This window comes from Cyanistes caeruleus, chromosome 26 (assembly GCF_971803275.1).
Source record: "Cyanistes caeruleus chromosome 26, bCyaCae1.hap1.1, whole genome shotgun sequence".
Classification (NCBI taxonomy): Eukaryota; Metazoa; Chordata; class Aves; order Passeriformes; family Paridae; genus Cyanistes; species Cyanistes caeruleus.
In genome coordinates this window covers 6,158,003-6,172,377 of record NC_141726.1, presented here as the reverse complement: position 1 = coordinate 6,172,377, position 14,375 = coordinate 6,158,003, and the positions used below count along the sequence as shown (strand labels likewise).

Genomic DNA, 14,375 nt, shown 5'->3' with positions numbered 1-14,375 from the left:
GGAAAAAAAATTACTAGGAATAATTCCCAGAGGATTTTTTTTCTCCTTTCAGACTTACAAATTCTGCTTAATTTTTACTGTTTTATTCCCTGAGCAAATGGGACCTGGAGGAACATGCAGGAAGGGGATGGAGGCTGCCTGGGATCCTGTGTGAGCACTGGGGCTCCTCCAGGCAGGGACAGAGCCAGGATCCCCTTCCACAGCTCATTATTGTGTGAACCATATGAGACTTTCCCTATTCTTGGCCTGTTGTAATGGGAAAGGAACCAAGAGTTCAGCAGTTCGGGGAGGGGGCAGAGACACCCCCCCACACCACTATTTCAGCCCAGTTCTCAAGAGACCCAAGACACACTTCTACCAGGAGCCACACCAGAGCACTGCATGTTCCAATTATCCTGGGATATACTGGTCAGGCAGCAGCCTTGATGATGGGATTCAGGGAAGACAGCCCAGTACAATACCAAACTGCCGTTTGCAGACCCATCATTAAACCTCATCACAGGTAGCTTGGCCATAATTAAAGCTCATTTCCTCTTCCAGGCAGGAGAGGAAAAACAAGAAAATAATCTCAGTATCCTCCAAACCCTCCTGAAGACGCAATTCCCTCCCTGCAGATCCTGCAGCACCTCTGCATAGGTATAATTTTTGTATCTAAAACAGTAACATGTTAAAAACATGAAAAAAAATCGTTTAAAAACCTCACAGACAACGAAGTGCTTTTATTCTGGGCTCAAAAGATCTCCACACCACCAAGACACATCCTCCATGGATGCTAAAGCCCTAAAATTCCACTTTCCCAGCTTTTGTCTGTTAATCAAAAGCCTTTTATGCACTTCCAATAGCAACCAGAGTGTGGGACTGGAGCTTCCAGCTGGTGATGAGGGAGAGTATGGAGGTGTCAGTGCTGGAAAACCTCCACCATGGACTGAGGCTTGATCCTGACACAGGCAAGCGTCTGCTCCACAGGACCCAAATTCCTCCTCCTTATCCTCAAAATGCCCCCAATTCATTTTGTGAGCACAAAACCTTGTTAATGAGATACTTCCCTTTCCTCAATTAAGCTGTTTTCCTTTGCCCACCCTCTCCCCGCTGTGTGGGGGGCTCATCCTTCCCCCAGTTTCCAGCACCTTCCCACTGAAGTGTCACTCTGACTCCCAAGACAATGGCTGATTCATCTCTTCTGAATATTTTAAATCTGAAGTGTTTTCCCCCAGGTCTTTTCCCCCTTGTTTCTTGAAAATACCAACATATTCAAAAGACATGTTTTCCCCTTTCCAGGAACAGGACCAGACCCTCAAGGACAGCTACAATCCCATCTCATTTGGGAATTACCTAGGTTTTCTCTGCGTCTGCGGGAGCCGAAGCAAGGAATTGCATTGGCTCCTGGCAGGATCCAACCCTGTGGTGACCACATAGCAGTGCCACCACTGATCCTGTTCCTGCTGCAAGGAATTGCCCAAATGTGGGAGATAGATGCAAAAACCTGTCCATATTGGGGATAGGGAGGAACGGGGAGCACTGGGATGTGGGATTTTAGCTCCCAGCTCCCCAGTAGCTGAGGCGGTTTTTGGATAATGTTGGTGGGAATCAAGCCCGAGACAAAGAGCAGTTTCTCCATCAGGTATCCAGCAGATCACATTTCACTGAAGAGCATCAAATGGTGATGGTCCCCAGGGAGCAGAATTAGTCACGGGATTAGAGAGCAGTTACCCATGGCCCAGCCTGCAGTCATGGCAAAATATGAGCTCAGTCCCTCACAATATATCATTCCCCATGGGCCCATATCCCAACTTCACAGAGGGAAAAATAAAGTCCTTTACAAACCCAGGACTTCAAGCACCAAAACAAACCCACCTGATGGGAGGTGGGTGTCCCCAGTTCAGGCTGAACCTACAGAGGCCATCCCTGGTCCAAGCTCATCCTACATGGCAGCAGCAGAGCTGCCAACAAGCTGAGCTGCTCTCAGTGCCTGAAGCCCATCCCTGCTCAAAGGAACATTTAGGAACTGAGTGAAGAAAAGAACATTTAGGGACTGAGAAACAGCTACCTGGGGCTCCAGTCACATCAGGACGTGGGCATTTGCCCCCTGGCTTCCAGTCTCCACATGAATGTCTGGCTCAGCTCCAGCTGGGAGCACCCAGCAGGGACATGCCAGGATCCTTCCAGCTGTGCCACAGGCTTGGTTGTGTCCCTGGGGACCCAAAGACCAGGAGTGAGCCATCAGACAGGCAAGGAACTGAAGAGAGGGTGACAGAGAGGACAGGGCCCATCCCCTCTCCCAGAGCCAACAGCTTCCAGAGAAGTCTCCTGCTGCCATCTGGTGTCCAAGCCCCCCATCCAGCACAGACACTGTGCTGGCACCACCAGAGCTCCCCAAAACGCAGGCACCCCTCCCAACTCTCCCCAGGAACCACAGCAGGCCCCGTGGAAGAACTGCCCACCCCTCCAAAGCACAGGAAAAGCCTGGGTTTATCAAATCTCAGTTTATTCCAAATGCTACAAGATGAGTTTTTTGTCCTTTCCGCCTTGATTAATCAACCAAAATACATTTTCTTTTTTAAAAAATCCAACCCCTTTGGAACCATTGTATAATCCCAGACCCCCCTCCCCAGCCACAAACCCCCTTCCCCTATTGCTAAAATTTATCTCTTTGCAGACCCTTCCTCAGTCCAGGTACCTAGAAGGCACCTCCTGCAAGGAGAGTCTGGAGCAGGCTGGGCACAGGAAGCAGGACCAGCTGGATCAGGGAGGTGACGGCAAGGAGGAGTCCTGTTGTTTCCTGGTCCTGTATGTCTCTCCATGCATAACTGGGGTCTGGGTGTCTGCTCAGCAAGGTCCTAACAGCAAATGAAGCTCCTTCAGCAAGTGAAAGAGAAAAAATTTAAAGTAACACTGTTCTCACCCGTGGGATGGATTTGATTGGGTTTCCAAAGGCAAAGCCAAAGAGGGAGTGGCCAGGACTGCAAAAAGCAGTGCTGGAGGTGGCTGCTCCAGGTCATGGGGAGCAGGGAACCTGCTCCTGGCCTCACTGTTTTGTGGGGGGGGTTCAGGTTAGATATTTGAGGGATGGGAGGAAGTAGCCCCCCTTCCTTTTTCCAGTGATCATAGAGTGCTAGGTATCATCCAGCAGCCTTCTCCCTCACCAGGCAGAATATCCCCACAGCAGCCACAAGTTCTATATTAGATCGAGCTTCCTGGGCACATTTCTGTTGTACTCAGATCTGTCTGGAACAGGCTCAGAGGGGTTTGGTGGGTGGCAGCAGACAAATCCAGGCCAGAGAGGTATATTTAGGTGAAGGGCGTGGAGAAGCATCCAGATGTGGGGAACATGGGGGCCTCAGGGAGACTGATACCCAAACTTGATTGCAGAGTGAAGAACAAGACCCTCAGCTTTGCTGGGCCGGGAAATGTTAAAAAACCAGACGAGAAGAAGTAGAAATCCATCCAGGCACAGAACCGGGATCAGTTTAGGACCAAGCTGATCCGGGGAGCTGACAGAGCACTGGGCACCACAGGAAAACAAACACTTCCAGGGAGAACCCATGTTCCAGCCACACAGGTGCTGCTGGGCCTAGCTCCATGAGCCTCCTGCCCTCCCCAAGTAATCGGCTCCCCAACCCAGGCAGAAGTTGTGGGGGGTCTGGGGGGTCCTGTGATCCCGCTGGGCTTGGCTGTGGCGGCTTTTCATCAGCTCTGTTCCTTGTCACTGACCAGCAGCACAGTGTGCTGCCCACCACTGGACACAGCCAGCACCCGCCGGTTCTCCAGTTGCTTCCCCGTCATCTCCACAGGGCTCCAAACGTCGTCCTCCTCGCCGGTGCCCAGCTGGTAGTTAGTGCCCATTCCCCAGGCAAACGCTCGTCCTGCAACAGAGTTGAAGCAAGCTTTGAGCTCCAAGTGGTTGCACAATGGGAAGGGAAGCCAGCAGCCAAACCCAAAGGGACCTTGCATCCATGCAGTAAGTTCCTATAAGTCCAAAACACAAGCAGGAGGAAGACAAGGAGCACTTGCAACTCAAACAGATGCTCCATCACAGAGCGAAGGAAATTTTATCCCTTTGGAGGAGAAAACTAAACCCATAGCCCACTCCAAATCTTCCTTCCTACAGACACTGCACACAGGCAGAAGCAGCACCAGAGCATGGAGGTCTGGCATCAGTGGAGTCAGAGAAGAGATTGTCAGGCGCCCTCCTGGTCAGCACATGACCAAACCTGTTGCCACAAGCCCACAAACACATCTGAGCAGCCACTTCCAAGTTGTCCGCAGATGATTGGTGCAGTGATGGCTCCAGTCCCACCCCAGCTAGCAGTGTGTGATGGTGTGCAGGGCTGGATGGAGGGGTGAAGAAGGTACACAAAGCAGTGTTCCCAAACCCCGGCACTCACCATCGCTGCTGACGGCATAACCAACTGATGCTCCGCAGGCCACCGAGGTGATCCTGGGCAGCTCCGGGATAACCGTGGGTGTACTCTTCTCCTCTGCCCCTGTCCCAAGGCCCAGCCGGCCATACTCTGCCCTGCCCAGGCTGTAGGCTTTACCTGAAGCACAGTGGATACACACAAGAGGTGACTTGAGTGGGGCAGAAGCTGCAGCAGGGCCAAAGCTGGACCCTCTTCCCAGGTCTGACTCCTGAAGGAGCATCACTCCTCCATACCACACCCCAAAACCCATCCAGAAGGGGCAGGGTAGGATAGAGACCCTTCAGCTCTGCAAAACCAGTGAGGGCAAGAGCAAGAGTTCACAACTGAGTGCAGGTTCCTGTTGTCAGCTTCCCTTTGCTGCAATCTCACACTAACCTTGTTTCCTATAACACTGAGAGCTTGAAGGGCTCCAGCATATTACCCTCACCCTAATAACTCCTTGGCCAGGATGAGGCCCATGGGATCCCTCAGACTCCCAGCTCATCTGTCTTTGTGTCACTTACCCTCGGAGTCGACACAGACTGTGTGGTGCTGCCCACCAGAGAACCCAACCCACGACTTGGTGGAGTTCTTGAAGCATGTGAGGTTCTGCGGGGAGAAGCAGGGCTCGGTGTCCTGGGTCCCTGTAGAGTGGGACGTACAAACCCGGGCAGATCAGGTCCATGGCCATGGACAGCCCAGGCCATGCTCTGGCACTGAGCTATCCACCCTGGGGCTCTCCGTGGGCTGACCCCACCAGAGACAAATACAGTCCCCCAGCCCCAAAATCAATTTCTGCTCAAACCCATGCATGGGCTGGGACCTAAATGCAGAGCTATGCAGGGTGAGCCCCACTGCCATTTCCAGCTCCAGTGCACCCAGTGTTTAGATTCGGAGGCACCCAGCAGCTTCCCCCACCAGGCCAGGGCAGCAGTTGACTGGCAGGAGGTCTGGATGGACACAGGTGAAGCTTACCCAGCTGGTGGTAATTGGAGAGGCCAAATCCATAGATGTGTCCCTCACGCGTGACAGCAAAGGTGAAATATGCCCCACAGAAAGCGTCCTGGAAGCGCATTTTGCCTCTTTTCCCTTTGCCTCTGACATGGACAAGCTGGGGGACCAGCAGCCGCTCTGGGGCAGGAGACAAGGTGTTATACAAGGACTAAGGATTTACACCCTCCTTGCATCTAAGGATCTGGCTCACTACATTTACTGATTACACATTGATTACACTGATTACACATAAGCCCTTGAGCATCAGGGACTGGGTCCCTTGGTTCCTCTGCAAAGGGAAGAACCTCTGAGAACTAAATTCACTCACGCAGCCCTTTCCGTCCTCCTCGGTTGGCAAAGAGCGCTGGCACTCTGCCCAGCTGGCCCTGCTCACCGCAGCCACACGTGAACAGGTCACCGTCCACTGTCAGCATCACCAAGTGGTCATTTCCTGGGACAGGAAGGAAAGAGAAGTACAGAGAAGTCTTCAGCAAGCTCTGGGGGCTGAGATCCCACAGTTGTCCCAGCTTGTGGGATTTACTGCACTGGATACCTCAACACCAATTGTGCCACCACCTAAAACTCCAAGACGTCCTTCTTCCTGATCCCAGGAATTCAAAGTAGTTTTTATGAGATGGTGGAAAGGACACAAGTGTACCCCAACTTCCCCTGGGCCCTGGACAACCTCCATGGCTGCTGTGCTCAGCTTCTCCAAGCCTCATCAGAGAGCAAGTGCTTGGCCCCACAGGGTCACAGTCCAGGGCCACTCTTGGAGGGCATTCTACAGACTGGTCAAATATTAACTCAGATGTGAATCTGTTGGGGCTAAAATATCTGTTTGGGCTAAAAAGTCTCTTCTCTGGAGAGTCAGAGATGAGCAAGTATACTCTTGTACCAGACTCAGAGCAAGCCAAGAGGGAGGAAAAGGTCATGGACCTTCCTCAAGGGTTTGACAGCCTGGTGTTCCTGTGTCCTGGGGTGACTGTGATGTTAAATTGTATCCCCATTCGTCTGCCTGGCCCAGAAATACCTTTTGTATCTTTAAAACTTCATCTGAGAGTAAAAGTGAGTAGAGAAGCATCTAGTCTGTTATCAGAGACTGTATTTACTCCCCCCATATTCCAGGATGGGGGTTTTGACTACAGCACAGACAATGAGAGACTGCCTTTGCTTTCCAGCTAGCTGAAGCAGAGAGGTCTTCCTGGACTGTTTTTCTTTCACGTTTCTTGGAAGGGTTCAAACCTGCTCTGGACTGGGGACTCAGGAGAGCATCAGGAGCTTGCACCCGTGGACTACCGGGGGCCCAGCCTGGGCAGGGGTAATCCCCAGAGGGATTGATAACAGAGCAAACAACCACAGGAGGGAGACCCTCTGAATTTGTCATCTCTTCAGAGTGGCGAGAGGTTTTGTAATTTGGTATTGGTCATTTTTGTGCTGGATAGTGCTTTGCCTGCTAAATGAACAGGTTTTTTCCACTTCTCTCAGAGAAATCTCTTCCCAAACCAGTTGGGGTGGGGGCAGGGGGAAGGGTCCACATGAGTTTACTTCCTAGAGGGGTCCCCACTGGAGGTTTTCTCCCAGATTTGTCCTAAACCAAAACAAATACAACCTGCCTGACCCTGCACACCCCTGGGCCCTGCTCACCTGAAACTATTTTAACAACGGGCGCGTCAAGCTGGAGCAGCAAAGGAATGGAGCTTGTCTTCATGGGCTCCAGCAAGCCAATCACTCCATTGTTATCCTGAGGGGAGAGAGAGAGACACATGGATGAACCATAGGAGCAGCCAACAGCAGAGCTTCCAGCATCTGAGGAATAGCTTCCAGCATCTGAGGAATCTGCGTACCCGGAAGGAGCCCCAGACAAAGACCCTGCCGTCCTCAGTCAGTGCGGCCGTGTGGCTGTCCCCCGCTGACACCTGCACCACCTTCTCCTGCAGCTCCACCGGCCCAGGAGAGGTCTCAGATCCTTCAGCTGAGGTGTCACGTCCCAGGGCACCTTCATCATTGCAGCCAAAGGTGTAGATCTGCAGATTGGGTGCAAGTGATCAGGATGGAGCTCAGAGGGGCAACAGGCTGAGTATGAAGTCAGGGTACAGAGACTCACCAGGCTGCATTTTCACAAAATCAAGGAACGGTTTGGGTTGGAAGGGACCTTAAAGCTCATCTCAGTCCACTCCCTGCCATGGGCAGAAACACCTTCCACTAGATCAGGTTTCTCTAAACCCTGTCCAGCCTGGCCTGGAACACTTCCAGGGATGGGGCAGCCACAGCTTCTTTGTACCATAGCCTCATCACCCTCACAGGGAAGAACTTCTTCCCAATATCTATCTAAAATGGTAGTGTCACCCATCTACTCTCTGTCAGTGTAAAGCCACTCCCCCTTGTGCTATCACTCCATGCTCTTGTCCAACATCCCTCCCCAGTTTTACTGCAGGCTTGTTTCAGGTCCTCCTTTTGACTTCCCAGAATTCTGTGGTCCATGCAAGACCATGCTCACCCCAGAGCTGGAATAAGATGTGGGCAGAGCAGTGGCTGATTCCTACCCCCTGCTCCAGAACACATCCCAGAACTCACTGCACTCACCTTTCCCGTCTGGCTGAGGCACACCGTGTGCATCCCTCCAGCTTCCACCTGCACCACCATCTCCGGCAGCGTGACCAGAGTTGGTTTCTTCCTCTCCATGATGTCCTCACCCAGGCCCAGCTGGCCAACATTACCCTGGCCCAGTGTCAGCACCAGCCCAGGCTGTGAGCAGTGTGACGGGTGGCTGACTGCAGGGTGGGAGGGGGAGAAAGAACATGTGGGAGTCCAAGTTTCCTGGTAGAAATCACCCCTGGGTAAGTGGAAGGAAAATTCCCACAGATTTTTCTTACCTTTAACCTTCTTCAACTCAGGAGACTCTTGTGGCACTGGGTTCTTCACACTGCGTTTTCCTGGCATCTTGGAATCTAAATGCCAAAAAGAGTCTGTAAGGGGTCACCCACCAGGCTGTTCACTGCTCAGGGTGTCCCCTTGCACCTTAAAAAACCACCTGAGAGACTGGTGACTGAGTTGGGATTTGAACACTGAACCATTCTTGTACTCTGGGAAAATGGAAAGTTTTCCCCTGGAAAAAGTTAAAAGATAGTTTTCCTTTATGGATTGTGTGTTTTATCCATACTCTCTATCTCATGCAGATGTGAACCTCTCCAGATTTCAGGTCCAGTCAGGCGAGGAGAATGGGAAGGGAAAAAAAAAGGAGGGAAAACGGGGAAGAGGGAAAGGGAAGAATCGCAGCCGAGCCGTGTCGGCGTCCTCACCGCGGTTCGTCACGGCCCCAGCACCACCCCCCGGCCCTTCCCGCCGTTCGAATTCCCCGCGGCGGCGCCTCACGTGAGCCCGCGCAGGCCGGGGCCCGGACCAGCCGCTCCTCCCGTGGTCTGCAGCTCTCCATGCTGGCCGGTCGGCTGCGCCGAGGCCGGCCTGGGGCCCGCCGGGACCCCCGCGCCCGTGTCCGCATCCGTGTCCCCATCCACGTCCTCCCCACTCCCTCCCGCGGCTCTCCCGGGCCGACCCCGCCGCGCTCACCGCCCGCCAGCCGCGCTCCCCTCTGCGCACGCGCGGGGCCGCGAGCGAGCACTGCTGGCGGCGCGGCGCCCCCTGGCGGCCGGCGGCCCCTGGCCAGGACACGACAGCCGCAGGACCTGCGGGACAGGACAGGCCGGAATGGGGACAGGTAGCGCAGGACAAGGGACAGAAAGAAGCAGGACAGGACGGAATGGGGACAGGTAGCGCAGGACAAGGGGACAGAAAGAAGCAGGACAGGAGGTAATGGGGGACAGGTAGCGCAGGACAAGGGGACAAAAGACACAGGACAGGCGGCATAAGGCAGGGCTCGCAGTTGACAATACACTGGCCCCTGGGCAATAAATCCGCTTACTCGTCCTGCTTCTAACCTCTCAAAATGCTTCCAGCCTCCAGGGCCGCAGGCAGCTGTGGTGGAACACAGCTGCTGCATAAAACGGTAATTGAATGCACAGAACGATGATAATGAACAGAGTATTGAAATACAGCAAGTCTGAGCTCCCACCTTCTCCAGCAACCTACTGCTGCCTGATATTAATTCTGCTCTTCCAGTCCAGAGGCCTGCATTTGGCCTAACAGCTTTAATTTACTAGTAACACCAAGTTCCTAATTAAGTTCTTGGCTGGTATATCATCCTCATCTGCTTACAGACCCTGACCCCCCCTAGGGGTCACCCACAGCCCATGGGATTGGATAACCTTCCAGGAGAACCTCAGTGTTTATCCCAGGCTCACGTTGGGACTTGCCTGACGAGCAGAGAACACACCCAGCCCCTGATGCCCTCCTTGGGGATTTCCACGGCCAATGACGGGACACCTAGCCAACCCACACCAGAACCTCCCCTAAACCCACCCATCAGCATCCCTCACCTTAATAAAGGGGCAGAGAATGATGTGACCGCCTCCCTGCTTCCCCAGAAGCCACACCCCGGACTAATACATTCCATCAGCCCTTAATGATAGGGTTCGTGCCCGAGACGATCCAAATCTGGACTGAACGACGATCTGCTCCTAAGGCAGCCCACACAGAGCAGTCAGTTCATTTTCTACACCCTTTACAATTCTGAGATGCACACGAGAATCACACTTCTAGACAAGGGAGCGGTTCCACCCGGAGCATGAAGTTATCCTTAATACTCAGATCATTCGCCAAAAACACACACCAAGCCAAAGCAAATTCAGTTTATTGAGTTGTCTACTGTAGCCAGATACAGATTCAGAGATCACCAAGAGAGTAATTCAGGGCCTAAACACACCAACTGCTGCTTCCACCCACATCCTATAATCCACCCACTTTTAGTATCAATTTCCCTGTAACATCCTGGCCCCACGAGGTCGAACCAATGGTAAGTGTAGTCCGCAGGAGAGCACACCCATGTTTTACCCTTACCCTGTTCCCATTCCCCAGTTTCAAGCATCCTAAAAGCAGCTTCTCGCTGGACCACGTCTACCCTTTTTCTTTCCAGCTGCACTTTAGCCAATACACATCCCGTGGATTGTCTTTCCTTCCCGTGCAGCATACCAGTAACATGTTAAAACTCCAGGCCCTGATCCATTGCTCCACAAAATCCAGGAAGTGCATGTCCCACCAAGTGACCAGGGACACACGTTATTCTCCGTGCTCCAAGCACATGCTTTGCAACACCACTGAGTTCATGCATACCTGGTTCCATCACTTTTTGATTATACACAGTGCACTAAACGACTTGGGAAACCACCCAATTTGGGCAGACTTTTTAATATACCCACTTCTCCCACTAAAACCAGATTTTTGTCATTTTGTCCCAGCAGTTTCTGCAATGTTTTAGGAAACTTTTTTTTCTTGCTCTTTTCTCATGTCCCAAATTACACAAATACAGCTCTGAGTTTAGTAGAGAAATCTTATTATCTTAAGCGATTTTCTATCTGCTAAGATTTATTATCTGGTTTTTTTTCCCCTTTAAGACTCAGGAATTTTTTTTTTTTTTCCATCTATCCAAAAACTAACAAAATCGTAGTTACTAGGAGCCTGCGATCTAAACTTTCATTACGATCACCTATGTTGTAGGGATTGGAATTTTATCACTAAGGTGATCCAGTTATTCTACAAACATCTTTGAGACAGCCAAAACCTATTTGAAATGTAAGGTTTAAGAAGAGCGAAACTATACACAGCATTACATTTTATACAGTATTACCTTCGAAAACCATGTTCCACTTAAGCTTTTTTAACGTTGGTACTGGAAATAAAAAAAAAAAGTACTGTAAGGATTTGCACAGAAGCTTGTTTTTGTGTTTCACCCTCCCTGCTCTGCACGCGTTCCACGTCCCACCCGTGTAAAGTGTTTCCTGCATGGTTTGTCTCCTCTGTCATGGCCCAAGGACTCAGAGAAGCAGTAGGAATATGCAGGCTGCAGGCTCGGGGCCCGGCTTGTTCTCCAACGTCGTGGAAGGGGACTGTACGTCACGGGCCCGAGGGCCTGCGCTCCCGTGCGCCACACGGACAGAGCCGAGAGAGAGCGACTTCTCCGGATATCCACGTTGGACCTTTGTTTTAAACACAACCACCGTGACGCCCCCCAAGCCCCCGCGTGTTCCCGTTCCGCCAACCACGCGGTGTGGCTACATGACGGATACTCACACTGGAGCGACGACAAACCAAGCTTCTCCAAACCAAGCTTAACATGCTTTGGTGGAACCTGGAAGAAAAGGAAATGGCTCTAAGGGACGGCTGACGTGGCGCGGAGTGACCCCGCAGCACGCACAGCCATGTGCAACTCACGGTATATTTTAGCACTAAAATGGGGATGCAGCGGGCATCCGCCGACAGCACAGCCACTAGGATCTCACACCACAGCAAGCTAAAAAGAGAAAAGGGTACAAGTCGAGCACACTGTACTTACAGCCCCAGCTGCTCCTCATGGTGAAAAAGGCCGAGCCCAACCGCGCGGCGACTTTTATAGAGCGCGGGGCGGGGCTAAAATGCGCGCGCGCGCGGCCCACGTGAGGGGCGGAGATAAAGCCTTATTGGTGAGGGGCCGGGGCCAACACCCGCCCAAAGGGGCGGGGCCAGCGGCGCCTGCGCAATGCCTGGAAGAGCGGCTGGCACATGCGCAGGCGGAAGGGCGCGAATGGCTGCGACCCTCAGGGGAGGTGCCGCCATGGCTGACCCGCCCCCCATCCCCCTCAGGAGCCGCCGGTCACGCACTCACTGAGAGCAGTTGAAAAGACACGACCACACGAGCACGGTTAAAAAAAAAAAAAAAAAAATCTAAAATACTTTTATTTAATAATTAAAATCTGTTGCGGAGGAGACTGATATACAATGCAATGGCGGCTGTACAGGGGATGCCGTGAGGGAAGAGCCCCCAGCGGATGCTGGGCCGGCGTGTTGCCACACTGGTCTGTGAACAAGACAAAGTTCTCTCCCTTCTCCCCGCACCAGTGGCATCTCACACATAGTTTAGTTTTGTGCATAATACAGCAGTGGCCCTACCAGATTTGATTTTTTTTTTTTTTTTAAACCCGCATCGAGGGAGAGTTTTTCTCTCCGAAGAGAAATACCATCTTTTTAAGGTCACTTTTTAAACATATTCTTCCCTTCCTTTCGACCCACACAGTGAAATTATCAAGTTTCCAGTAGGTTTAGCTGTAAAAATCAGAAAAAGGCAAGCTTCAACCCTGATTTGGGAGAGTAAAAAACATCTGAGAGAAAGCCACAGTAAAAAAGACTGACTACTCTCACAGTTTCCCCAAATTAAAAAGTTTTCAAAAGGCAACAGTCATTTTTCCTGGTTCTGTAATTTGTTAACCAAGCTTAGATAGCTCAGGATCTGTTATTAAGATCACAGCACGTGTGAGAGGGTGCAGAGCAAATGTTTTATACATCCGTTGGAGGTTTTTTTTTCTTTTTTTTTTTTTTACAAAAAGACACAGCATATGTTAATATCTATACAATTCCCTTCCAGGACAACAAACTGTTGGGTCAGTAGTGATTCAGGGCATTAAGGACATGATAGAAACAAGCAAACCCTCACAAAAATAACGAGTGCCATGTCAGTTGTCTGCCAGGGCTCTCTGTACATAGCTAATATACACACACGCTTCCATGCTCTCCTCAGCTTCCCAACATTAGAGCTGCCTTTTTTCTTTTTTTTTTTTCTCCTTTCCTCATGGAAAGGAGGAGGAAATGAGGAATTGCACCCCCAAGAAAAGTCCGTACAACTTGGGAAGGAAGAAGTTGTTCCCCTGGGCATGGTCTCCTGGCAGAGTCATATTGCTGAGCCACACGAGGTATAGTGTCAGTTCCAGCCTGATGACATGAGAGATGTGTTTGTTCCAGTGAAATGCTACATTCAGACAAGATTCCCCTTCTCTGGCTGAAAGCCCTTTTCTGGATATGTTTGGAAGGCAAATCTTGGAAGAGCTGAGGTTCCATCCTCACTATATTGCCTACGAGAGGGATGCAGAGAACTTCCAGTCCTCACGAGTTTCTTGCTCACTCCTTGGAATATTATGGTCGATGGTACCTGAAAACAAAGTGAAAATTCTGAGTGTTATCCTTGGAATTCAGGTTAAATGGTTACTTGGGCACTACAGATGGCCAAAGAGAACACTCAGCCCTCAGGGAAGCCGTTAACATGGAACAATTTCACCTCCTGTGCTCTGCACTCAGCTTTGCCACACAGCTGGAAGGAAAGGAATCACTTCATTGACAGATTACATGCATGGTAACTCATTAGCGAGGTGCTTGGTGGCTGTGGCTGCACATCTCTAGCCGCAAAAAAGCTCACTCCAACTGCAGCTTCATACTAGTTTCAGACACACCTCAAACCAGACACCGGTCACCGAGCCTCCAGGATGGAAGCCCCAGTTTAAGGAAAAACAACCCACTTTGTGTCTGCTACTGATCCAGTCACCCCCCCAGGACCGAGACAAAAAGGGACATTCAATATCCAACTGCTGCACAAATAGTTTTTATAAGGTTTTAGTGTTTTGCCACTGAGCACTGTCCTTGCAGCATAGCTCTGACAGCTTTAACAAGACCAAAACTCTTAAGTTAACACATTCTCACCTGGTGAACTGCTTGCTCTCCTCATGCACTTCCATTTCACAGCTCTTAAACTCATTCAGCTCCTTTCTGATGGCTGCCTGCACAGAGAGGGAGATTTTTTTTTTTTTGAAAGGAAAGGGCTCAGATTGCAGCAGCCACCCCAGCTTTCACAGTCCATTAACACCAAACTGAGTTTAGTCTGCCCCTCCACTATGAGGGCTGGGCTGAGAGGTGGCTGGGGGAGGACAAGGACAGATAGTTCCTTGCCAGTTTCTTGAGCCTGCTGGGAACTGCACTGCTATGACCAGTACCCAGTATCCTTGCTGTGTCCAGAAAAGAGAATGGGGCTGAGGAAGGGTCTGGAGCATCAGGAGCAGCTGAGTGAGG

At 51.3% G+C, this 14,375-nt stretch overlaps 2 protein-coding genes and 1 non-coding gene across 33 annotated transcripts in view; all 3 read right to left on the bottom strand.

Annotated features, from left to right (window-relative positions):
* Window positions 1-2,468: 2,468 nt before the first annotated feature.
* On the bottom strand, window positions 2,469-11,936 carry RCC1 (regulator of chromosome condensation 1). 3 transcript variants are annotated; one of them, XM_086863800.1, is made up of 12 exons: window positions 11,839-11,936; window positions 11,577-11,634; window positions 11,134-11,175; window positions 8,267-8,341; window positions 7,977-8,164; window positions 7,238-7,417; window positions 7,038-7,134; window positions 5,722-5,844; window positions 5,376-5,531; window positions 4,925-5,044; window positions 4,386-4,538; window positions 2,469-3,863 (listed from the first exon to the last, which is right to left on the bottom strand). In XM_086863800.1, the coding sequence occupies exons 3-12, from the start codon at window positions 11,144-11,146 to the stop codon at window positions 3,688-3,690; spliced, it is 1,281 nt and encodes a 426-aa protein (XP_086719926.1). In that variant the 5' UTR covers window positions 11,147-11,175; window positions 11,577-11,634; window positions 11,839-11,936; the 3' UTR covers window positions 2,469-3,687. The 3 variants fall into 3 exon arrangements, with proteins under 3 accessions (XP_086719926.1, XP_086719925.1, XP_023796859.2); XM_086863799.1 differs by lacking the exons at window positions 11,134-11,175; window positions 11,577-11,634; window positions 11,839-11,936 and adding an exon at window positions 8,961-9,055; XM_023941091.2 differs by lacking the exons at window positions 11,134-11,175; window positions 11,577-11,634; window positions 11,839-11,936 and adding an exon at window positions 8,766-8,952.
* On the bottom strand, window positions 11,276-11,480 carry LOC111939189 (small nucleolar RNA SNORA73 family). Its single transcript, XR_002869191.1, has one exon. It is a non-coding gene; the product is annotated as a small nucleolar RNA SNORA73 family (small nucleolar RNA).
* Window positions 11,937-12,184: 248 nt separating the features above from the next.
* Window positions 12,185-14,375, bottom strand: part of PHACTR4 (phosphatase and actin regulator 4) — a 62,275-nt gene continuing 60,084 nt past the window's right edge. For all 29 annotated transcript variants that reach the window (XM_086863796.1, XM_086863777.1, XM_086863790.1 and 26 more), the window contains 2 exons: window positions 14,010-14,086; window positions 12,185-13,464 (listed from right to left, as the gene is read on the bottom strand). In XM_086863796.1, coding sequence (XP_086719922.1) covers window positions 13,449-13,464; window positions 14,010-14,086 — 93 coding nt within the window. In that variant the 3' untranslated portion in view covers window positions 12,185-13,448. The remainder of the gene's footprint in view (window positions 13,465-14,009; window positions 14,087-14,375) is intronic.

Excerpts from the sequence above, each read along its gene's own strand:
- RCC1 (XM_023941091.2), bottom strand. The coding sequence starts at position 8,904 with ATGGGGACACGGATGCGGACACGGGCGCGGGGGTCCCGGCGGGCCCCA. Across the intron at positions 5,845-7,037 it reads CGTTGTTAAAATAGTTTCAG|GAAATGACCACTTGGTGATG; the intron begins GTGAGCAGGGCC and ends TTCCTGTCCCAG. Across the intron at positions 5,045-5,375 it reads CTCCAATTACCACCAGCTGG|GGACCCAGGACACCGAGCCC; the intron begins GTAAGCTTCACC and ends CCCACTCTACAG.